The sequence below is a fragment of the Mercenaria mercenaria genome, chromosome 13 (genome assembly GCF_021730395.1).
Source record: "Mercenaria mercenaria strain notata chromosome 13, MADL_Memer_1, whole genome shotgun sequence".
NCBI classification, from domain to species: domain Eukaryota; kingdom Metazoa; phylum Mollusca; class Bivalvia; order Venerida; family Veneridae; genus Mercenaria; species Mercenaria mercenaria.
Genome location: NC_069373.1, coordinates 33,161,014 through 33,187,932, shown reverse-complemented (window position 1 = coordinate 33,187,932; position 26,919 = coordinate 33,161,014). Strand labels below are relative to the sequence as shown.

Here is a 26,919-nt window from a genome sequence, read left to right as displayed (position 1 = left end):
CGAAACTGGGTCATGTGGGGTCAAAAACTAGGTCAGTAGATCTAAAAATAGAAAAACCTTGTGACCTCTCTAGTGGCCATATTTCTCAATGGATCTTCATGAAAATTGGTCAGAATGTTCACCTTGATGATATCTAGGTCAAGTTCGAAACTGGGTCATGTGCGGTCAAAAACTAAGTCAGTAGGTCTAAAAATAGGAAAACCTTGTGACCTCTCTAGAGGCGATATTTTTCAATGGATCTTCATAAAAATTGGTCAGAATGTTTACCTTGAAGATATCTAGGTCAAGTTCGAAACTGGGTCACGTGGGGTTAAAAACTAGGTCAGTAGATCTAAAAATAGAAAAACCTTGTGACCTCTCTAGAGGCCATATTTTTCATGAGATCGTCATGAATGTTGGTCAGAATGTTCATCTTGATGATATCTAAGTCAGATTCGAAACTGGGTCACGTGGGGTCAAAAACTAGGTCAGTAGGTCTAAAAATAGAAAAAACCTTGTGACCTCTCTAGAGGCCATATTTCTCAATGGATCTTCATGAAATTGGTGAGAATGTTCAGCTTGATGATATCTAGGTCAGGTTCGTAACTGGGTCATGTGCGGTCAAAAACTAGGTCAGTAGGTCGAAAAATAGAAAAACCTTGTGACCTCTCTAGAGGCCGTATTTTTCACGAGATCTTTATGAAAATTGGTGAGAATGTTCACCTTGATGATATCTAGGTCAGGTTTAAAAGTGGGTCACGTGCCTTCAAAAACTAGGTCATTAGGTCAAATAATAGAAAAACCTTGTGACCTCTCTAGAGGCCATATTTTTCAATGGATCTTCATGAAAATTGGTCAGAATTTTTTATCTTGATATCTAGGTCACATGTGCTCAAAAACTAGGTCACTATGTCAAATAATAGAAATAACGATGTCATACTCAGTTGAACACTGGGTCATGTGGAGGTAGGTGAGCGATTCAGGACCATCATGGTCCTTTTGTTTTAATTACTTCCCTTTTATGTTACTATAAATAGCTTATTTAATAACTTTTTTATTATTGGCTGCAGGGAAAAACCGAGACCACTTTCCTGTGGTACAACATGGATGGTACCTCCAATTTATAGGTGTATTTTGACATATCTGTAACCTTAAAGAAAATTTCAAGTATAGTTTCTCATGATTCTTTTGATTGATCTTGATTATGATTTTTTGACCTTCTTGTCCTTAAGTGCAATGATGACAGGTGAGTGATATAGAGCCATTATGGCCCTCTTGTTTATTTTTTTGGCAGCAAGGGATGCATCATTTGCCTTTGTCTGGCTGTCTGAACAAATTTGTGTCATGCATATCTAGAAAAAAATGTAAGCTACAGTAGTCACACCTCAGGATTGTTATTCAGCATGTGAAAATGTGCACCTAGGGATTTGTTTGAAATTTCAGTCTGCTTGACAAGAGTTATTGCCCTTGACTTATGCTTAAAGGGCCAAAAAGTTTGTGTAACATGTATCGCAACATAGGAATGTTATTCAGCATGTTAAGTTGTTACCACCCCCTATCCTAAACCCTCACCCCCACCCCACCACCCAAAGTAGAGAATTTTCTAAATGATCTATAATATCCATAACCCCATCCCCACCAACATCCAGGTAATATGAAAATGTACTTAATCTTGTATTGTCAACAAATAAAATAGGATCGTGAGTCGGGGCATTAACTTGTTATACCTCGATCTAAGAACTTATAGGAATTGTTGACCTGTCAATTAACATTCCTATGTATACTCCATCTGTCCCTTTCATATTATTATGATTACTTTTTCCTCACCGAACCACACTAAAACTTAAACCTTTATCAAATCACTATAATAATGCATATCATTGTAGAACTCCAACTGCAAAGGAAATACGTCTCTTTGAAACCCAAAAATTATGTCTCCCACACCACTGTGGTGGGAGACATATTGATTTACTCCTGTCCATGTGGCTGTCTGTCACAAATCTTGTCCGCACTCTTTGGCAAGTTAAATAATTCTAGCTTTTATTTTGTCAAAATTGTGCCACTTTTTAACATCGCTATGCATGTAAACATGATTTTCAGGAATAACTTGACCAAATGTTTTCAGTTTATCCACATCATGGGATGACCTCACATGACAAGTTTCATTACTCTGGTTTACATTTTTAACAAAAGTATGCCCCTTTTTGTGCCCCCCCCCCCCCCATGAGTAGTGGGGGCATATAGATTTGGTCTTGTCCGTGCAGCCTCTTTCCGTCCGAAGTTCGTGACACGCCTAGCTCGATAAGTATTTGATATAGATTCATGAAACCTTGCATGAGTCTTTATCATGATATGAACTTGCGCACCTCCTATTTTTCGTCTGGCTCTGCCCCCTATTTTTAGCTCACCGGTCACAAAGTGACAAGGTGAGCTTTTGTGATCGTGTGGCGTCCGTCGTCCGTCCGTGTGTGCGTAAACTTTTGCTTGTGACCACTCTAGAGGTCACATTTTTCATGGCATCTTTATGAAAGTTGGTCAGAATGTTCATCTGGATGATATCTATGTCAAGTTCGAAACTGGGTCACGTGGGGTCAAAAACTAGGTCAGTAGGTCTAAAAATAGAAAAACCTTGTGACCTCTCTAGAGGCCAAATTTCTCAATGGATCTTCATGAAAATTGGTGAGAACGTTCACCTTGATGATATCTAGGTCAAGTTCGAAACTGGGTCACGTGGGTTCAAAAACTAGGTCAGTAGGTCTAAAAATAGAAAAACCTTGTGACCTCTCTAGAGGCCATATTTCTCAATGGATCTTCATGAAAATTGGTCAGAATGTTCACCTTGATGATATCTAGGTCAAGTTTGAAACTGGGTCACGTGCGGTCAAAAACTAGGTCAGTAGGTCTAAAAATAGAAAAACCTTGTGAAGTCTCTAGAGGCCATGTTCCTCAATAGATCTTCATGAAAATTGGTGAGAGTGTTCAGCTTGATGATATCTAGGTCAAGTTCCTAACTGGGTCATGTGCGGTGAAAAACTAGGTCAGTAGGTCGAAAAATAGAAAAACCTTGTGACCTCTCTAGAGGCCATATTTTTCATGGGATCTTTCTGAAAATTAGTCAGAATGTTCACCTTGATGATATCTAGGTCAAGTTTGAAACTGGGTCACGTGCGGTCAATAACTAGGTCAGTAGATCTAAAAATAGAAAAACCTTGTGCCCTCTCTAGAGGCCATATTTTTCAAGAGATCTTCATGAAAATTGATCAGAATGTTCATCTTGATGATATCTAGGTCAAGTTCGAAACTGGGTCACGTGGGGTCAAAAACTAGGTCAGTAGGTCTAAAAATAGGAAAACCTTGTGACGTCTCTTGAGGCCATGTTTCTCAATGGATCTTCATGAAAATTGGTGAGAGTGTTCAGCTTGATGATATCTAGGTCAAGTTCGTAACTGGGTCATGTGCGGTGAAAAACTAGGTCAGTAGGTCGAAAAATAGAAAAACCTTGTGACCTCTCTAGAGGCCATATTTTTCATGAGATCTTCATTAAAATTGGTGAGAATGTTCACCTTGATGATATCTAGGTCAGACTAAGAAGTGGGTCACGTGCCTTCAAAAACTAAGTCATTAGGTCAAATAATAGAAATAACAACGTCGTACTCAGTTCAACACTGGGTCATGTGGGGATAGGTGAGCTATTCAGGACCATCATGGTCCTCTTGTTAGAGTTATGGCCCCTGAAATAGTCACATAGTGACAAGGTGAGCTTTTGTGACCACCCTTTGTCCGTCGTCAGTCCGTCCGTCCGTGCGTGACTTTAATCAAACTTGCACAAAACTTGTGTCACCATCAGGGTTGTTAATAATTACTTGCAAAAGTAATGCATTAAATTAGCATTACATAGAAAAAATCGGCATTAAATTAGCATTAGCATTACTCATTTTTATCAAAATAATGTATTAAATAAGCATTACACAGGGTGCATTAGCACTACTTTATGTTCATCATTGCATGTTATAATCACTATTTGTTTGTTTTTCCTTTAATCATTTTAATTGTTTATTTCATAGTAGCACCACATGACTTTATTACATTTATCATTTGTAATGAATCAAATTTACCAACTAGTGACTCACCATAAGATCTCGGTTCCTTCCTTGAACCGGCCAGATCCCATAATGGGTTCCAGAGTTATGGCCCCTGAAAGGGCCAAAATTAGCTATTTTGACCTTGTCTGCACAATAGCAGCTTCATTTATGATTTGATTTTAACCAAAGTTGCACACAACTTGTATCACCACAAGATCTTGCTTCCTTTCTTCAACTGGCCAGATTCCATCATTGGTTCCAGAGTTATGGCCCCATAAAGGTCCAAAATTGGCGATTTTGGCTTTTGCAGCCATATAGAGACTTCATTTATGGTTTTATTTGATACAAACTTCCAAAATTTCTTCAACAACAATAAATCTTGGATTCTATGACAAATCAGATCCAATCGTAGGTTCCAGAGTTATTTTATATCTGATTACCTCCCCTGATTGTAATCAAAATGGATTTATATCAGTAAGTACTTATAGGACTTATTTGAAATTTCACTATTGTTATTAGTTGGACTGAGACAATCAGGGTAGATAACTATGAACTGATTTTATGTCAAATTACCTCCCTTTATTTCAAATTAAAATGGGTATATCTCCATAACTAATGAAGATACTGATCTGAAATTTCATTTATGTCAACAGATTTATTTGTCAGATCCTTCTTTTGTTCTAAAAATTATTTTTTTTAGTTACTTCCCTTTTATGTCACTATAAATAGCTTATTTTTAGTACCTTTTTTATTATTGGCCATAGGGAAAAACTAAGCACTTTTCTCTGGTACAACATGGATGGTACCTCAAATTTTTAGGTGTATTTTGACATATCTATACCTTGTAAGATTTTTTTTTCTTTTTGGTTAAATTTCTTCCCTTTGTTGTTCCTGTCCTTTGGACTTAGATATTTTTTCGAGGACCTTCTTGCCCTCAAGTGCAATGATAACAGGTGAGCGATATAGGGCCATCATGGTCCTCTTGTTAGAGTTATGGCCCCTGAAATAGTCAAAAATGCACATTTTCACCTTGTGACATGCCTAGCTCAAAAAGTATTTGATATAGATTCATGAAACCTTGCATGAGTCTTAATCATGATATGAACTTGCACACCTCCTATTTTTCATTTGGGTCCACCCCCTATTTTTAGAGTTATGGCCCCTGAAATAGTCAAAAATGTACATTTTCACCTTTTGACGCACATAGCTCAAAAAGTATTTAATATAAATGGTTGAAAACTTGCATAAGTCTTTATCATGATATAAACTTGCACACCTCTAATTTTTTGGCTGATTCCACCCCCTATTTTTAAAGTTATGGCCCCTGAAATAGTAAAAAAATGCACTTTTTTACCTAATTATGTGCCTAAAGTATTAGATGTAAATTCAGGAAACCTTGCAGGAGTCTTTATAATGATGTGGCCTTGCACACTTGGCATTCTTCTTGAGAATCTGACTCTTATTACAGAGTTATGGCCCTTGAAATAGCCAAAATAGTAGATTTTTTGTTTGTGATGCTCATAGCTCAAAAAGTATATGGCCTAGAATAATGAACCCTTTTCATAAAATGTTTGTTGAGGCTATACCCCATTAAGACTGCAAACATATGAATTATTGCCCCTTATTTGTGACAAATGAACCAGTGGGTGGGGATGGGGTGGGGGGAGAGCGCACACCCTGTGTCCTACAGACACATTCTAGTTCAACTTAGACAAGAAAATATAAGTAGGACTGATGGATGCTCCCCAAAGTATGATTATTGCATAGTAGACCTTTCTAACGTAAACGTAATTACGAAACGGAATACTGAATCCGTAAAAGTTTAGGCTAATTTGTGGTCTATGGGAGACGATTTCATCCAATAGTAATCCCCCTTAGACTATTATTTGCAAATAACATTTACGGATTCAGTAATCCGTTTCCGATTTACGTTTACTTTAGAAATGTCTACTAAAAGCACAAAATCTGAATCAACTAGGCACATACCTCAGCTTAGTTAAGTTTCCAAAGAAGTTTGTTAGAATTCCAGCCAGTTGAGAAAAAGCATGCACACCATTTATGTGCATCTCCTTTTCAAAGTGAAGCTTCCTATAAAGTTTCGCTGAATTTCAGCCAGGTAATGCTGAGTAACACTCCAGACAAGGATGGCGCTATAGACTAGTTAACTAATGTTGAATAATAATTAAAGGGCAATAACTTAGTGAAAAATCACCAGACCGGAAAATGAAGATAATATGCACATCTCAAGAGTGAAACTTTGTATGAATTTTCACTGATGGTTGCATAGAAATTCTCTGGACAAGGACAGCACTATAGTTAACTTTTGTTGAATTCTAGTAATCAAAGGGCAATAACTGTGAAAAATCATCTGACCAGAACACAAACATAATATGCACATCCCCTATTGGGAGTGAAGTTCCTATGAAGTTTGGCTGAATTCCAGCGCATGGTTGTCAGGGAATACTTTGTACAAGAAATGGTGCCATAGTATACTAATATTAAATAACCAAAGGGCAATAACTTCGTGAAAAATCATCAAACTAGGTAATGAAATATGTGCTTCTCGTTTCCTTTGAAGTTTTGATGAATTATAGCCAGTGGCTGCTGAGAAATACTCAGATAAGAATTGTGGGATTAAGGAAGCCTCAGATACAAAAATTTTGCTAAAGCTTCTGTATGTACAGGTAGGCTCGCTTAGCTCTATAGGGAGAGCGCCGATCTACGGATCGCGAGTTTGATCCTTGGGCGGGCCGTATGTTCTCCGTGTGATTTGATAAAAGACATTGTGTCCGAAATCATTTGTCCTCCACCTCCGATTCATGTGGGGAAGTTGGCAGTTACTTGCAGAGAACAGGTTTGTACTGGTACAGAATCCAGGAACACTGGTTAGGTTAACTGCCTGCCATTACATAACTGAAATACTGCTGAAAAACGGCGTTAAATCCAACATAAACAAAAGCTAGTATAAGCTGGAAAGGCTTCAAATACTGAGTAGTCCAGCACACTGTCATAAGACAGCTCTAGTTTAGCTGGAGTATACATCATCTTGAAGAATAGCAGCCTTGCTTTTGTACAGGAACCATGGCAGAACCTACAACCTTCCACAAGCTAAATGCAAGACATAGTAAACATCCAAGTCTTGAATCCCTACTACTCTCATTGTGGGGTGTCCTTTTGACAAGGTATTTTATCAAACCCAGCTACAAACGATTGCTAGCATAGGTATAACTGGCTTTGTTTTTTCTTAACAACTCAAATACTTAACCTTTGCCAGCCTGACATTAAAGAATTTAATCCTGATGGGTCTCGACAGAAATGAGAATCAGCGGCCTTGACCACTAGGCTACAGAAGATACACTAAAATTCTAATAAAAAAATAAACTACAAACTGATCTCCCATAACACCATGTAGACTTTATTACTTAACACCATGATAAACTTTTTTATAATCCAACAATTATTGTACAGATTTTTATAAATAATAAATACATGCAGTAACATGATAATATTTTAACAGCTCCAACACCAATCAGTTAATATCAATATTCAGTCATCACATTTCGGCTAAATCTTCAACAAAATTCCAATTAGCATTTTCATGTAGTAACAACACATTTCCCCTGAAAGACTTCCTGTTTCAACAGTATGTTGAACAAATACTTGCAATATTTATCATAATCAAGACAAAATTATAGTTTAAAGCGACTCGTTCACAGCTGGGCTGATTTTTTTTTCAATCTTCAAATACACCGACTTTGATACAAAATCTGTGCTGTTAATTCGATAACAATGCTGTTATTTTTATAAAAAGAGCTATGTAAAAATTCATTACTGTAGTGGATATTACAATGCCAAATATCTCCACTAGTATAATCAACTATTAAGCACAAACTGTAAATAAATTTGGCAAGTCTAGATGTCTTACAAAAATTGCAAAGGAAAAGTGGCGGGAAAATTGTGAAGAAAAAGTTGTGAAAATCTTGACGGAAAAGTGAAAAGAAAATTATCATATTTACTTTATATTACATTGTATCCTACATTCAGAAATAATAAAGTGAAAACCAGTAACGCACTTTGAAGTAGAATCTTGACTCTGTACCGCATTTTACTGTTTGAGCCATTGTTACTTCTGCCCTTAACTGAAAATGTTCTGTTTATACAGAAAACGAGGTTTAACCATTTCAGCACTAACTTCATTTTTATCCTAAAAAACATGAACGAGTCACTTTAAATTCAAATGACCTTTCATGCAGAGGTCATACATGTAAATCAATCTACATAAGATATAATGTATGATCTGTGCCTGAAAGGTCTTCATGAATTCTTCTATATCAATATATTACATACAAGATATAAAACAAAACAGCATTCAGTAAAATTAAATCGGGTTATATACATTTGTACTCTAGGTTTTTTTAATTACAGTTAATGTAATTCTATCAAGGTCAGACAATGTCAACACATCTGGTACAAATTGCAAAATCTTATTACTACATCATCATCCAGTATGTGAAAACTGGGCTAAAACATGACATCATAGCTAAAACTTATTCTGATTAACAACACTACTATATATATATATAAGGTTATCAAAGAAGATGTTTTAATGATCTTAAGATTTATAAAATGTCCAAAATGACCCTCTGAAAATCAGAAAATGTATGAAAATTGGTAGGAGAAACTCCTCCATGGTTCCTAAAAGGCTGCAATTGAGAAAAAAATCATTTCCATAAAGTATTTACAAATGCTTTAAAAGAATATATAAACTGTCATTTTTATTATTTGTAATCTACGACAAAAATATTTCTCTTTTCAGTCTTGTCCCCAAGATAAGTGGAATTTAAGTTTCAGGACCAGATAAGTGGAATTTAAGTTTCAGGACCAGATAAGTTGAAGTTAAGTTTCAGAACCAGATATATAAGTGGAATTTAAGTTTCAGGACCAGATAAGTGGAATTTAAGTTTCAAGACCACATTATCACTGGTGTGATTCAAACAACACTTATTTGATCTAAAATATTACGAAAGATGTTAACACAACTAACTTTGAAACAAAACACAAAACTCTTCACAATTTCTGTAAAATTAATTAATTGTATGGGGTAACAAGTAAATCAACATAAAAAATACAGACTAAAATCCATTGCACATGATTTCTTTTAAGTAACATTTCCAATGAAAACTCTGACATAAACAAGTATCAACTAACAATACAAATGCCAGATGCTGCTTTTAACTAAACTGTAAGTTTTTAATTATCTTACCATTTTCTAAAACATCTATAATCTAACACTGACTTAGCTTTCAATTCATGTCTCCAAAATCGGTAAACATTAACAACACTGCAAATTGTGACTGGCAAAATCAGGAAGAAAAAGAAAAGTTAGCAGCAGACACTTGTTGGTTTAGATGAAAAATAAGATGTACAGTGTATTACAAATTAATAATACAAATGTAGTACTTTACAAATCATTATCATTGTGGTGGTTACATAATTAAAGGAAAGTTCAAAATCCATAAATCTGAATACCTCAAAATGAAAACCACAGACGATCCTTTTACTCATGCTTGTACATACTGTGTTGATTAGATAAAGTTCACGCGACTTTTTCACTGGTATTTATGACCACTATACTAACTGACATGACTGTTTACCAGATACTGCAACATTTCCAAATATATCACAGGCTGAGAAGACTCAGTTCTCAATAATTCAAATTCTGTACTGATAAAAACTTGATAAAAAATCCGATAATACACAAATAATATTATATTGGATTCAGATCAATTGTTTACATGAATTTCACACAGTAAGTATATAATGACGAAAAAGCACTATCCAACTTTATAGCAAATGCTTGATTATTCTTGATGAAATTTTCCTTAACTTTACTCCTTCACTGTCATTGTACAGAGGACTCAGTAGGTAGCTACAGCACAAGTCACAAATTATCATAATAGAAATACATTACAGACCAAACTGTGTACATTCACAGTCACCATGACCTAGGTTTAAGGTTATTAAAGTAGAGTTTGTAGACACACCTAGGTCCAGGGTTATGAAGCCGAGTTAAAAGAAGAGACTAAAGACAGCACTGTAATTTCCTGTGGATACCCCGCTAGAAATTATGTGGGTTATAGAACAAAGCAGGTTATATTAAGACAAGACAAGACTTTTATGCAGTGCTGAATCGGTCATGTTCGCCAGTGGGTGACCTGCATTACTTAAAATATATAAATAACAAGGTCTCCCATCTAGTTTAATATTTGATCAAATTAAATAAATAATCGTAAATGAATATCAAAGAATTTGCATACAAGCTGCACAAATGAAATAACTGTCATATATGCATGAGACCTTTCTAATGAGTGTATTTTTGATCAATTACTGACTTAAATATGCATTAAACAGTATTGTGAAGATTATTTAGCTGTGGTTAATCCTTCTACCAGCTTAACATACATGTTTATATCATTCTGAGTATACTATTCCAAGTTAATACGACATATCTTTTTTCATTTTTCTGATCAATGGGCATTACGGTATGAATGTGAATTTTACGAGGCGCGGGTTATCTGCAGGAAATTACAGTATCTGATCATTTCCAAACTGACCAATCAATAACTGGTCTCCTTACTCCGAAGCAAATTAAGGGGACTATTTTTTCAAAATACTGCTTTAGGAAACCCATATTAGCAAAATCAAGTGACTAGATACCAATCAATCATTCCAGAACCTTCCTCAGATCAAAGTACAAAACTCATAACAAGCAAAAATAAAAAATTGTAAGAAAATAGTTATTAAAATAACAAGTATATAAAATGTTCATCATTAAAAAGAAGATAATTTAATTTTTGTTACAGTGCCACAGTTACAATATATATCATAAACCAGATGCCCACGGGCAACATGTCGAGCCCGCCCTTTGACCCCTAACAGTGACCTTGACCTTTGAGATAGGAACCTGAGGTTTGCACAAGACACTCAGTCTCATTGAGTTAAACATTCATGCCAAATATTAACAAGATTCCTCAATGCATGTCAAAGGTATGGGCCAGACAAGATCTTACATTACATTTGACCTCCAACTGTGACCTTGACCTTTGAGATAGGAATCTGGGTTTTGCGCATGACAATCTGTCTCACTGAGGTTAACATTCCTGCCAAATATAAACAAGATTGCTCCATGCATGTCAAAGTTATGGTCCGGACAAGCTGTCAAGATCTGACATGACATTTGAACTCCAACTGTGACCTTGACCTTTGAGATAGGAACCTGAGGTTTGCGCATGACACTCCGTCTCACTGAGGTTAATAACATGCCAAATACAAGTGAGAATGCTCCATGCAAGTCAAAGTTATGTTCCGGACAAACAAATCCGCCAGGATGCACACACTGACGGACGCACATACATACACTGAACAGCCATTTTGACAACTATGTCTTCGCGCAAACAGGCTCGACAATAAATCAAAACAACTATAGTTTGGTGTTGCCTTTAAAACAGAACGAAACAGAACAGGTAGTATTTTGTCAAAAGATAGGAAGTGTTTTCATTTCATGGCCAATTAAAAAAATCTTCTTCTTGGATTAGTTTTAGAGCTAAGACACACAATACAAGTTTGATCAATATTACTGTTCCCTTTAAAGGGGAATGTCTCCAGCTGTACATCAAAATATCAACATTCTTAAAACAAACAGAAACGGCTATAAATCAATATTGTATATTATAAAGCTAATTTTATTAGTAGGATGTAAGAGACAAATGCTTTTTATTAAAGCATCGATTGTAATGAGTCTTAGCAATTTACGGAATAAAAGTGTTTAATATATTTCTGTAAAAGTTTCCTTATGCATGTGTGTTCTCTGTTATTTACAACTTTGAAATGTTGTATCTTCAAATGTCAAAAGACTGGCCATAAAGCTGAAGGCATGTCCCTTTAAGCATTCTAACACATACAGTCTTGATTTCATCAACAAATAAAACAATATATACAGTATCTCTTGGTTTTGAGGTAATATACATTTTTGTATTATCTAACTGTACAATTAACAAGAGCTGTCGGAGGACAGCAACGCTCGACTATTTACGCCTTGTCGCTTGAATGAATAAGAAGTCGAAAAAGGGGCATAATTAGTAAAAAAGTAAAATAGGGTTATGGAACTGCATAGTGCTTATCAGTCATGACAGTGGACAATGTATGAAGTTTCAATTCATTCCATTAGTGGGTACTGAGATACCAGCTTACATATAAGAATTTAACCAAAAAACTCTAGTTGAAAAAGGGGCATAATTTTGTAAAATGCAAAGTTGAGTATTGACCCTTTGCACTGCACGTCATATCATGAAAGTGAATTAGTGTGTGAAGTTTCAATCCTTTCCCATTAGTGGATACTGAGATACCAGCTTACATACAAAAACTTAACCAAAAATTTCTATGTTGAAAAAGGGCATAATTTTGTAAAAAATCAAAATAAGTTATGGACTGCTTTGTGCATGTCAGATCATGACAGTGAACAAGTGTGTGAAGTTTCAAATCCATTCCCATTAGTGAGTACTGAGATACCAGCTTACATACAAAACCTTAACCAAAAATTCTAAGTCGAAAAAGGGGCATAATTTTGTAAAAAAGCAAAATAGAGTTATGGAACCTGTGCAATGTAAGTCAGTTTATCACAGTAAATAAGTGTGTGAAGTTTCAATCCATTCCCACAAGTGGTTACTGAGATACAAGCTTACATACAAAACCTTAACCAAAAATTTCTAAGTCAAAAAAGGGGCATAATTTTGTAAAAAAGCAAAACAGAGTTATGGAACCTGTGCAATGTAAGTCAGTTTATCACAGTGAATAAGTGTGTGAAGTTTCAATCCATTCCCACAAGTGGTTGCTGAGATACCAGCTTACATACAAAAACTTAACCAAATCGGGACGCGGACGCGGACGCCGACGCCGACGCGGACGCATGGGCGAGTCCAATAGCTCTACTATTCTATGAATAGTCGAGCTAAAAATGGTTACAGCATAAAAAATGTTTGTGTTCTTATAGAGTTTCATAGTCGTATACTGAAGATTCGATCTTTCACATTTTGTCTAATTGTTTACATATGACATCACTTAGTGTGTTTCAAGATCTGTTCATAGAAAACATTAAAACATTTGCAGCCACAAGCCTTTCGAAAAAATGTGACTACAGCTAACGTTTGTTACCAATAACCATACGAAAAAAAATAAGTATGTGCCCATATGACATGGTGCTCCCACTTACTGCCACTGTGTGGTTATTTCAATTACAAAGAAATTGTTTTGAAATTTCATGTATTTTTTTTTTTGACATAATCAACAAATGATGTCACTGTAATAACCTTTCAGAAATTCAGCATTTTTTAATATTATACAAAATTTCCTAAAAATTAAATCTCGCAAAATAAGACTGCATTTAAAATTTGCAACATTTTAGTTAAGTGAAAATACAGTCGAAACTCGGTATCTCGAATTTCAAGGGACCGTGAGTTTTATTTCGAGATAACCGAAATTCGAGTTATGAGGAGGAACGTATAGAAATGAAATGAGTACACATTACGAAAAGATTTAACAAAAAATAAAAACTGTTTCCTTGATGCCCCTTGTAAGTTGTCGGCACTTTACGCATACACAATTCCATACAGTTTGTGTATCAATTTTTCGAAGAATGAAAATAAATGATACTAACCTCAAATGTTTTTGAGTAAAGTTTTCTTTTTGTACCACATTTCTCTCTTGGATAATTGACAGCCTTTCGGTCTGACATATTGAACGAATGATGCTTTCCCCCAAGAAGTTAATTTTTATACAGTCTTATCGTGATTACAAAATGTACATCTAATTAATCCTTTTAAAGATCCCAACTGTTCAAACTAATTTATTTATAACTTTAAATTAAAAGCAATTTTCAGAACTTCTCAAAAACAAATGACTGCTGATTAAAGAAATCTAATGTTTACATCAAACAATTATCATTATGGCACAGGCAAACAAGTATGACATCATCTCACTTTGATAATCGCAGCACCTTTGATATGTCGGCATCACGGCTTTCTGGTTAGGCAATAAACATAGACATGTGTTAAAAAACCAACCACATTCACAACTACATGGGTGAAATTTTAACACATATTTTTCTCACTTCGACTATTGAGTTTAAAATGCACTAGAATTTTATTGACGGGACTGAAAAGCCCTTTCGACACATCTGGAGTCTTGGTAAGTCAAATTTTGACGTAACCTAAATTGAAATACATATATAAAGAAGGAAATCTGATGGGACTTGAAAATTTCTTTGACTTAAGCGGAATTTCGAGGTAAGCGAGTTTGAGATACCGAGTTTCTACTGTACAGTATATCAGGTTATACACATACTTCTGAAAACAACTACAGTGTCGCTGTTCTGTACCTAGGTTAGACTATATAAATCTTCATCCTTCTTACTGTAAACTAAACTATTTACATCACATACAGGTATATATTTACAGTTGTAAGGCAAGAACTTATAACATAAACATCGTACAAAGTAACTTTCTTCTATCCTTAACATTTAAGGAATAACAACAATTTTTTAACACATACTATTCAGTAAAGATGAAAACAACCACAAAGTTAGATCATAATGTAAACATACATAGTATTATACTTTCCTGGCTTTCAAACAGTACAAAATTAAGAGCTAATTTTAGGACTGAAGTCGACCAACTTTAGAGGGAAAATTTAGATCTTTAGGGTCTCTCTTGGGGTTACAAACTTTTTAAAAAAAATAGGATAAGCTTATGTTTTTCTGAGGCTGGATCCAAAATGTGATGATACTGTTGAAACCCCTCAAATATGTTTTGTACGTTTTCTTGTTAAGAACTTTTAAGTCCATGTGACAGCTCCAAGTTTTGCTGAGGACAACATAGCAGCACATCAAAATATTTCTATTGGTAAATATATAAATATCTTTAATATAGTTTATACCATTTATAAATAAATTAACAAGTACATGTCTTTTATATTAGGAATATTCAGGGTATTTTTGATTTTCACAATTATTTAGTACTTTCTGGAAAACAGGAAGAACGCAGGATATTTTAACAATCTAAAGACCACTTATAAGCCTGATTTTCATATGAAATATTAGCATTAGCTTAAGTTTCATGTTTTAAAAGAAGGCTTTAAACTTTCAAAATGTTTTGCCATGTATGTTACAAGCAGCAATTTCAAACACGGAGCGACCATGTAAGCCTATTTAACCTTTAGCCTGCTGGCAGCAAATGATTTTGCCTTTGCAACCAGTGCAGACCAAGATCAGCCTGCACATCCGTGCAGGCTGATCATGGCCTGCACTATTCGCTATTCAGTCAGTAAATTTTCAGTGAACACCCCTTTGAATGACAAGTGGTATTGCCCAAATTGAATGATAGACAAGTTCATTATAGAAATTATAGAAATATAGCAGGGTAAAGGTTAACAATTTTTGATCTCTGTGGTCATTTTCATCTTAACATCACCAGCATATTTAACATGTGGATCAATATGTTCTGCTAGTTAAATATAATGAAATGAATAACAGACTGGGTTTTTTAAAAGCTTTAAAAACAAATCTGCAACAACTGCAATTAACATAATTATCACTTGAAAAAAAGCACTTTTAAAATCATTAAATGATTAAAGAATGATTAAATGCAAAATTTATATCACAGAAAACAATAACATTTTTAACAAGACAAACACAAATATTGTCATTTTATCGCAAAAATATTGTAACAGTGTAGAACTAACAGAACAGTTACAATAGTTTTGCAATAAGGCAACTAAATTAGGATACATATATCTCAAGAGTATTCTACTAAAATATAACAACTATGACAAAAGTAATGATAAAATAAAGAAAGCATAAAACAATTATTGTATAAACGAAGAAACAAAGAAAAATATGACTTTATTAACACAACAGGCCTGAGTACCTAGCAACCACTACTTTTTACTTTAATAGCTTTTTGTCAAAATCTTTTCTTTTTTTGTGCCTCATAAATGCATCTCATAGAACAGAGGCACACAACTTAAGTGAAACCTGTGACTCGCTGAAAACTCTCTTTTTAAGTTTTTTCCCCAACCATATGCTGATATATTTCAAATTCATTACTTTCACACTATGAACAAATGCCAGTTCATCCATTCCTTCTTGTTTATCTTTCTATCTAGTTAAATTGCAAAATGTAACTTCAGAACAAAAAGTACTGTGAATTTATTTTCTGTGAGTTTCTTGTGTAACTATCTGATAAAAACTTTACAGGAAGCATGATCCCTATCTCTACACCAACCCACCCCTGTACTCGAAAGTCCTCTATCTCATTATATTGTTCATAGTACAGAAATGCATCAAAATACATAACACATAATGTTTAGTATATTCAATATACAGTCCATGTAATAGTGTATAATCAATAATAAAACTTAACAAGAAATTTGTATCCATCAGAAATTTTGTTATATTACACAAAATATGTTATTGCAACATCTGTTCTCAACATTTTATACCTTGTTAACATATACAGCATCAAAAATTAATACATACTTTATTACTAATTGCATTTTACATAACAATGAACCTTTATCAAACCTGAAGGTAATGTGTTTCAGCGTAGGTGTTTGTGTATACAATATAGTTATATAGGTACATACTCTAGCACTTCTTATAATATTTAAAATCAAAGTTAACTGGTTGTATCTGTCGGCACATGGCATAACTTGGAATTAATCATAAAAACTTGTTTAATCTAATGCTTCAAATATATAAATACCTCAGGTTGGTTTGTCATCAATTGCAAATCAACTAGAGAGATACTGATCATAAATCAATTATGACATTAATTAAAACCATCGTGAAGATCATCATTCACAAATTCAAAATATCCATGAATAACAGTTTGTATCAAGTTTTGCAAATTCTAAATACCATGGATGATGCTGCTAACCATGAAATTTTTAATCAAGAACTCATTATTTTTCAGTTGTGGCCCTGTAAATGATACTCAGTAATTTCTGTAAGATTTTGTAATCTCCAAATTCTACTGTTGTATTTTTTCAGAAATAACTGCAGCTGAAACAAATATGACTTAACGGATCATGGTTTAACATCTGCAGAATCTCAAGGAATTGTTTGCTATCCGACCTATCCTGAGGAATTCTACAGATGTTATAACACAAAATGAACAAGGGCTAACGTAATTCTAGCATTAAACCTGTAATGTCATGGCTTACTGCTGAGGAAATATGTAAACAATTTATCATAACACACACTGTCTTATCATAATGCACAATGTAACTTTCTTGCAATTAAATATCTCTTACTTAATTAACTTGTAATAAAATATAACAGCATTGCACATACCGTATGTTTAACAAGAATAAATAATATTATCACATACCTTATATACCATACTTTAAAAATCATGTATTAATAATTATATATTTCATCATTATATAGGAGGAACTGACCTAAAAATAAGCTTAAAAAAAACAAGTACAAATGTAACAACATACAAGAAATTTTTAGTTTTTTGTTTGACTTTACATAAATAGTCACTCAATTATTAACTACCTGCTGTATAAACATTCTAGTTTTAAGAAGATAACAGTGGTGAACAAGAGTTTTAACACGATCATATTTTGGCCTTAACAAAGCTATGAACTAACAGAATGAGGTAAATGTTCAAAAATATATCCAAACGATGATAAAACAAAGTTTCATCTTTTCAGATGTATTATTAGCAAAAACAACAACAAACAAAATTCCTCATCATAGAGGTATATGTCATCACTCTTTTTGTCCAAATAACCAATATAATTAACACTCCCAACTTTTAAATCTTTGCTTTAATATATATATTAGTTATAACAAGACCCAATAGTTTTAACAATAAAAATCTTTGTTCTTTCATTTTCACCGCTTATTTACTTTTGGCATGGTACAATAAATCCTACCTATGTTTTTTTTTCTAGAAAATTATCTGAAACATAGGAAAAAAAACCTATGCTGATATTAACATTCAACTGTCAGATTACCTTCCTAGAAAGATACAAATATTAAGGATCAGTTTTGTTTTGTTCCTTATCTGCTACATCAGAATCCTTGTCTGCACCTGATTTATCCTCCATCGGTATGTCTCCTTCAGTATCTTTAGACTCATCAAGACCATATGTACATGATGGCGCACTCTTCCTCATGTCAAACGCAAATGGCATCATGTCATGCCTATGATTCCGGTAGTCTGCATACGGTGAAGTAAGAATCAGATCTTTTTCCACTTCATATGTCGGAGTCGGTGTTTGATTTGTGCTCTCGTTGTCAACATCTATTGGATGCACGTCATCGTTTCCTAGGCCAGCCTCTTGGAGTTGACGATAGTGCGTCTTCCGATGTCGATGAAGGTTCCAACTACGGGAAAACCGCTTTCCACAGTAGTTACACTGATAGCGCAGAACATGGTTGTATCGATGGAACTTTAGGGACTGCGGATCACGAAATGACTTCCCGCAAGTTCCACACATGTTGCTACCACCATAGTCCTCGGTATCTTTCTGAGCCTGAGAACTGGCTTGATTTGAACTCTCTGTTGACAATTTTCGTACAGGAGACATCATCTTGTAAGGTGAAAGGGCGGGAGCAGTCAAAACTTCACGGTGCTCCGACATCACATGTGTTTTTAAGGTAGAAAGATTCTGAAAAAGTCTAAGGCAAATGTGACACTGGTGTGAGGAGGGCGTCTCACTGTTGTTGTTCTCCTCTGTGTCTGACTGATTTATCTCCTCTTTTGTTTGGGCTGTAGACCCATATTTCCCCAGAAATCCTTCCCTTACCTCCCCTGGGTCGCCGGAGCTTGGAGAATTCTTGGTAAGAGCTTTCATAAGAAGTTGGTGTTGTACTGAGGTTGTAACAGGCAAGGTAAAGGCACTTCCAATTGGTGGAAACAGAAATCCAGGAAAAGTAGGTATACCTGATCGAAAATTATCATAGTCTGGCCGGCTCCATGAGAAGGAACTACTTGGTGTGAAAAATGGTTGATCTGAAATATAAAATCCACATTCAAGGAACAGGAAAAACTGAAGTTCTCATAAAATGGATTTTCACCTTAATAAGTCACGGTTTTAAAAGGGTGTATAAAACTTAAGTCCAGAGAAGAAATTATTCAGTAATTATTCATGATAAAGTTTGCTCTGCATTTCCTCTCATGACCATCAATAATTTTGATACATTTCATTAAATTCTCTTCAGTATTTTCTAGTTTACTGTCAACATAAAACTCTGAAAATGTACAATATATACACCAAAGCAGATAAGATACAAGATATAAAACATTATTATTTAATCTAGCACAGGACTGATAAATGGGTGTCTGTACAAACAAGTACTTAAACTGCTCTCCTTCTGTTCTACTTATTATATATACATTTAAACTCCTATCCCCACAGAAGAAAACTGAACATATTTTACAGGTATATCTACAGTTTTACTTGCCACATTAGTATCTTTCTGTATGCAGAGACTGACAGACAGACAGATAGACAGAACAAACAACACTTTTATAACCATCTTCTACACCCCTGCAGGGGAGAGAACTGTCTTTTTGTCAGTACCTGTAGGGGATTCTTCCTGCTCTTTCTTGACCTCTACATGCTCAAGGTCATTGTCTTCTAGTGGTTGTATGATTACTGAGCCATTACCGCTCGGTACTGAACTTGGCCTTGATGACTGACGTGGACTTGTATTGCTACTGCCAATCCCTGATGTGTCAGCACAGGCAAACTCACGTAGACCATCTCTTCTGGTTTTATCTTGAGTTGGGGACTGAGTTGTTATCGTGGTTGGTACAAATACCGGAGGTACTTGTTGCTGGACAGCCTGAAATATCAAAATTACTTGAATGGGAGCACTGAGATTGTCTGCATTCATAATAAATGTCGAATGAAAATGGCTTACAGAAAAATTTCTAACACCAGTTCGGACACTAGTTTTTTTCTCACATTTTCACAGAAGGACTAATCAAGGGAATCAACATCTTTTTTTTTTTCCTGTTTGACCTGGATCTTTCAAGTTTCTAAACTTAAACAACATGTCCTCATTAGAAATATCTTACAAAACTGTTCAAGAGCATACTAGTCACCCTAGGATTAAAATCCTGCAAATTTATTTTATCAAAACCAATTAAAGCAGGACAACATTGTCACCTACCAAAACATATTATGCTGACCCCAAAGCACACTTAAAATCTTAGACTGGTAAATGGTTCGTACCGAGTTTTTAGACCAGTCTAAATCTCTAGTATTTGACTGATTCATCATTGTTTCTGCACACAATATTGACAAATAGCAAAGTTGCATTTTGAACTAGATTCCAAACTAAACAAATGCTCAGAGTGGACTCAGCAGTCCAGTAAAAAAAACACCTATACTACAAAACTAAAAGTTTTGAGTTCAGGCACCATTTCTCCAATTAAAATTACTAGAACTTGGATGAAAGTATTGTCATGCATGGGTGTTCTACACCTCTCATACTTAAGAACCATGTAACTCGAGTATCTTCTCAATCTTGCACTATCCTCCAACTAAAATTATTAACAGTCTTGCAGAGGAGTCGTCCATATGCATTACTGGTGACAGCAAGAAATAAACTTAAAGACAGGCACACACACTTAACACAAACCTCAGACTTAAGAGCTTGTTGAGCTGCCAGGAAGGTAATACAAAGTTTTTCAATCTCTTTGATCTGCAGGAAGTTGGCAGCGGTGAGAATCTTGTCTGCCGACTGAGAATCCACAGTGATGTTACTAGAGTAACAGAAGTCGACGAGCTGTCGGACACATTCATCTCGTAGATGATTTCCTAAAGTGATGTCTGTTTTGTGTTTGTTGTCAGGCTCATGAAATAGATCTCTGAAAAGAAAAACATTTTATTCAATTTCCTACAAGACAATACTCTCCATGTTACACTAAAGTTAAAATATGAAATATTTACTTTCTTTAAAATAAATAAAACCTATCTTCTCATTGTTAATAGTAACAGGAAACCTTTCAGTGTTTCTGTCATTAACCATGACTTTTGTATGCTTTGGTAAAGGTAAAATGAACAGACACTGACATTTTCCTTATATCAAAGATTTAACCTTGCTAAAAATCTGTTAACTTGACTACTTTGCAAAGAAAATCATCAAAATATTTTAAGAAAATATGAGCCACGCCATGACTTGCATGAGAAAACCAACATAGTGCGTTTGCGGCCAGCATGGATCCAGACCAGCCTGCACATCCGCGCAGTCTGGTCAGAATCCATGCTGTTCGCTTTCAAAGCCTAATGCAATTAGAGAAACTGTTAGTAAACAGCATGGATCCTGACCAGACTGCACGGATGCGCAGGCTGGTCTGGATCCATGCTGGTCGCAAATGCACTATGTTGGTTTTCTCACGGCGCGGCTCAATTTTGTTCAAGAGTAAGGCCTGACAACTTCCCCAAATATTACCTGAAGTAAGGACTGAAAGCAGCCAGCACTATCCTATGTGCATGTATTTTGATATTTCCGATGTGCAGTATGACATCACAGAACTCCCCTGTCTGGTAAAATTCTCTCATAACAGACACCACCTGCAACAAAATTGAGAATAATATAACAGAACTCCCAAACTCTCTTACATGCCATAAAATACAGTATGACAGCTCCCCTGTCTAGTAAAATTCTCTCGTGCTCATTGTCTGATAGCAGACAGTGAAAAATATACATGTATATCTTTCTTTTGTTTTGAAAGACTTCTGCAGACTTTGGTTGAAAAAAATCATTTTGAAAATTGCAGAAAGAAAATAGAAGAAAACACACTTATATTTAAAGACCAAATTGTCGTTACAGCATAAAAAAAATATATTACAAATTTCTACAACTGAAATTCAGGACACAAATTATATAATATACATGTATTGCGACAACAGAAACACACTGAAAATACCCAAAAATACTTTACGTCCCATGAGTGTGAGTGTATGTTCAGGTTTAGCATCTTTTTCAACAGTTTTTCAGTCATATTAACAAGGGTGTCTAATTGTAGCAGTGAGTACAATGCCCAACTTTATAGTTCTGCCTCACACGAGACATGATACCCCATCCAGTCCCATTATACTGACACCAGGCTGACCAGTCCTAGTACTATCCTCTTCAATGTTGCAGGTACCAGTACCTTTTTTCACGTCTTTGGTATGCCATGATCAGAGAGCTAACCCACAACCTCCCTCACTCAAAGTGGATGCTCTACCACTAAGCTATCTGGGCGGTTTTATTTCCAATGACCAGGAAAAAATGTATATAAAGGAAAAACGCTGCTGAGTTAATATACGAGACTTTTTTCTTACAACTTGTTTGAATTAATAGCACCAGTCTTCCTGCAACAAGTAAATCATGTGAGAAACCAGAAGCTGATTATCTAAACATGGGCCTTGTTTAAAATCAGCCTATCCAGAGTTTCAGTAAAACAGGAGCAATAATAAATGAGCCGTGCCATGAGAAAACCAACATAGTGGGTATGCGACCAGCATGGATCCAGACCAGCCTGCGTATCCACGCAGTCTGGTCAGGATCCATGTTGGTTGCAAACCCACTATGTTGGTTTTCTCATGGCACGGCTCAAATAGGTAATAATTACAATGTATAATAATCATATGATAATAACCACAATAATAATAAAGTCTTTATTAAGTGGAATATCAAATGTGTACATAACATAGTACAGACAGGCAAAATTATTTTCAGCACTGCCTGCATCCAACAACAACAGAAACATGTATTATGTGATATAATATATAGCAAAATGTTTGAAACCTTGTTGTTGAGCTGGTCACTGTGGTAACGCAGTGACAGAGGAGCTCCTGTTGCCATAACGCTGTGGTTCTTCCCTCAGACATCAAAATGTTCAGTCTGAAACAAAGCAATGCAAACATTACAAAATCAATGCTAATTTAATTGTAACAGCAATCAACTTGACTTTGAAGTCTAGAAGCATTAATTTAAAGACAGATGCTTAGTCATTAAAAGAATCCATTGGAATATACCGGGTATCATTATTCCCATAATAACATAAGGAAACCATGCATGGTTTATATCCATTTCCTCTTTGTGTGTTGTTGCTTAACAGAAGGGATGTGCAGTATTACTGATATATTACTGGTTCAGAAAGATTCAGCTGTCCACAGCTAAAGAACTGTTCCTACATGTAACTCTGTTCTTTGATAATATCAGCACCACTACTGTTCTCTTAATAGATCTATATGACTATACATAAAATTACATTTATTCAGAGCTAATACTTATACTTTCAAATGACCCAAAATAAATCCCAATTTGTGTAGGTGTGACCGTGTGAGGGGTGTTGAACAATTCATTACTTCTCATGAACAGACTCGATCAAACTGAGACCGCTACATTGTTGTTTGGTAGCATTCTATGTTTCCAAAGAATCTTTTCACAGATTTTATTAGTAACTATTACAACAGCAGCCTTTAAGTGTCTTTAAGTGGCAGCTCTAAAAAGTCTCCCCTTCCTTAGTGTAATTATATTTTCTGATCCTTTTTGGATTACAGAGAGCATTCAGTTTTGTTGTATCAGAATTCTTCTCAAATTTTCTAAGTTTCTAAATTATGAAGTCTATTTTATTGAAATAAATAACAATTTTTTACTGACTGCTTTTTTTTTCAGTCTTGCTCAAAGTTATCTACACATTTTGCCTAAAATAAACATTCAAGCAATTCATTTTATTGAAAAAAATACAGGAAGGAATATTATACTTTTACTTTTTTCATATTTTTGTGAGTTTTTCTAAAAAAAAAAGTACTTAAATTATTTTGATTTATTCAGGAATAAAAAATATATGTACATTGAAACATTAACATATTTAATTCAATAGATCTATAAACTTCAAAAACCTTTTTTTATAAGACTACAGAATTATTCTTAAAAACTTAATCAACATCATTTTTTATTTCCAAATAATAATCAAAGTTGCTGAATATGTTGATTAAGTATGTGCTAAAGTTCTGCTGTTATGCTTCTTTGATCTGAGACTGCTCAACACCTACCATTAATCAAAGATCAAGTATAACAATAGATCATTTAACACCTATTTAATCACTATAAATAATCAGGGGGTGAAACATCTAGGGGTGAAACAACCAGGAGGTGGAAAGTCCAGGGGAGAAACGTCTAGGAGGTGAAATGCTTAAGTTAAGGTACTCTGCTGCTAGACATGTAGTTGCTGTGTTGACTACCTGCCATGATTTGACCTTTATTTCACCTGTTTGAAATTCTTTACATATACAGTCACCAAATAACCCATAACTACGATTTAAATTCTTCTTTAAAATATTCAGAATTTGCCATGATAATAAAAAAAAACAATTAAGGTAGTTCTCAGGCCATTTTTTCAACCAACAGAAGTGGACTGAATCCAACTTGGCAATGAAAATAAAATCCGTGATATAGGAAAAAAATCAACATTCCCGGCATGCGCAGGCATTTTCATTGCTATGCCGGACACAACCACCTTGTCATTTTTTTGTGTCAGATCATACTCGTAGGCAAATTCTGAATATTTTAAAGAAGCATTTAATTGAAAGTTGTGGGTTGTGTCTTGACTATAATGTAAAGAATTTCAAATAGCAGAAATATCGGTCAAAATTACGGCGGTAGTCAACACAGTGGCTGTATGTCCAGCCGCAAAGTACAGGTCTGTGCAGCTGTGCTAGCCTCTCGTGCACAAGACTGTCCAGCGATGACTCACATATAAAAATAAGTTTTAGACAAGCCATAAGGTGCCATTGTTAACCACTGCGCTGAAATAACATAAATTTGACAGAAGTGAAAATAAAATTTCGTCTGGGAACTTGGAACAATTTTATCAATTATGCGACTGAAAACAGATATAAATCTGAATATGAGTTTCATTAAACCGATAAACATCATTCCTATGGCATAAATGAACAATTAAACAAACAAATTACCATTCCATTGTTCTTTTAAAAACATTTTCTAAATACTAAATTTTTTTGGAAATTTTTGACATTTCTCAAAAACCGGAAATGACTTCATGCGGAAGAGTTAAGTTACTTGCCCTAATGATTTCATAGTAACGAAAAGGAACAAAAATAGCAAATGTCAAGAATGTAGCAGAAAAAAAAAGTTGCTTTCCAATTGCATTTTTGTGTACAAGGTAAATTAGAGAAGGCCGAAGCACTATGCTCCTTTGTTTTAATTTCTTTATTGTTTATTTTAATCTTTAGAGATTATCACCCTAAGGTATTTAGTTAGAAATTAGGGAAAAATATAAGTTTTCCCTAATTAAACTTATCAGGGATGCAAAATACAGATACAAAGGTACAAACTTCATATAAAAATAGACAACCGTAATTAGCTAAGTATAGCTATCGGCTGACAAAATTATCAACAATAGCATAACATAATAAAAATTGTACTTATTAAGGAGGTAGGTTACCTTGTTACAAGGGTAAATTCAAATTAGTTGAACCGCAACATCTTTTTGTATTTCGTGTAATATGAAGTTTTAACTGCTAAAATCTCAGTTTCGCTTGTCTCTGTCCCTTCAAGTTCAATTTTTATACAGTTTTGAAGAACATGACCCTCCAAAGGTATTTCATATTGAAAGAAGAAGGAAAATGCGGATATTTAACACTTTTCAGTGTATTTTAGTTTCATTGATATCTGTAGAAGTCAGCATAATTTATAATTTTGCTAGTATGCACGTTAGCTTTCTAATATAAGCTTAAAATGTATATGTCGCGGGGCTCGTGTTTCCATGGTAACGCATTTTCTCTCATTTTTAAACAAATATATATAAAAATTGGGGTTTTCGACGGCTTCAGTGCCATTCTGTTAATGACCAACATGGAATATTTGGGTAATATTATTAGCAAAATACCAAGCACTATATATGGTACCCTATTTTTCTTAAAGTTTAAAGTAACCATAGCAACAGAGATGTTTAAAATGGCTTATATCTTGCTTTTTGTCGTAATTTCTTATAAAATAATATTGAATAAGATTATCTTTCTAGTTGATGTAGCTTTAAAACATATTATTTCTAACGTAAGTTATATTTTCGTGTTATCTGAATTTATTCAAACAAATTTCTAAGCTTAGAATACTTACAGCAGTACCCCTCGTCTGGCATTTTTCATGGAAAAATCGTTCAGCATGCTACTATTATTCTCATGGATATTGTTGAAATGAAAATAAAAAGCCGAAGCTGTGTTTCTTAAATAGACTAGTGTCAACGATTATGAATTTTACATTTAGATACATAGGTCACGGGCTTCGTTTCCATGGTAACATCAATTCAATTCAAGAAACCACAATTTTCTACTGAAATTTGAACAATTTTAGATCTTAGTTTTAGTATATAAGTAACAAATTATTCACGGAACCTGTAAAATAGGTATTACAAATCAAACTGCTAGATTTTTTATTTGAAAATGGCCGTAACAAGTAACCTCTCACCCAGCTATATTCCAAATAACATTGGTTACCATCATCCATTTTCTTACATTCCGCATAAAATTTCAATATAACTACATAAAAGAAGCAAAATATTGATTATTATTCAGAGCAAAAGACTCATAAAAATATTTCAGCAAATAATGGTTATTTGAAAATAGTTTGAATAAAGAAAATGCACAGAATTACGTACTTTCAAGATAAAAGCTATCAATTTTGCGCGGTAACTGACACGTAACGTCATGACGTCAATGACGTCATTTTAAGGCAACATTGTTTTGAAGCGTTTCTGCGGCAATT

General features: G+C 34.5%; 1 protein-coding gene across 1 annotated transcript; it reads right to left on the bottom strand.

Moving 5' to 3' along the window:
- Positions 1-12,625: 12,625 nt before the first annotated feature.
- On the bottom strand, positions 12,626-25,211 carry LOC123528935 (zinc finger and BTB domain-containing protein 26-like). The gene is made up of 6 exons (XM_045309016.2): positions 25,110-25,211; positions 22,936-23,031; positions 21,592-21,713; positions 20,779-21,007; positions 19,713-19,977; positions 12,626-19,141 (listed from the first exon to the last, which is right to left on the bottom strand). The coding sequence occupies exons 2-6, from the start codon at positions 22,990-22,992 to the stop codon at positions 18,162-18,164; spliced, it is 1,653 nt and encodes a 550-aa protein (XP_045164951.2). The 5' UTR covers positions 22,993-23,031; positions 25,110-25,211; the 3' UTR covers positions 12,626-18,161.
- Positions 25,212-26,919: the final 1,708 nt, after the last annotated feature.

What these genes read in the sequence shown, in the direction of transcription:
- LOC123528935 (XM_045309016.2), bottom strand. Translation starts at nt 22,992, where the DNA reads ATGGCAACAGGAGCTCCTCTGTCACTGCGTTACCACAGTGACCAGCTC. An exon ending in GTGACCAGCTCAACAACAAG is followed by an intron (nt 21,714 to 22,935) that starts GTTTCAAACATT and finishes ATTTTGTTGCAG; the next exon opens with GTGGTGTCTGTTATGAGAGA. An exon ending in GCAGGAAGAATCCCCTACAG is followed by an intron (nt 19,142 to 19,712) that starts GTACTGACAAAA and finishes TTTATATTTCAG; the next exon opens with ATCAACCATTTTTCACACCA.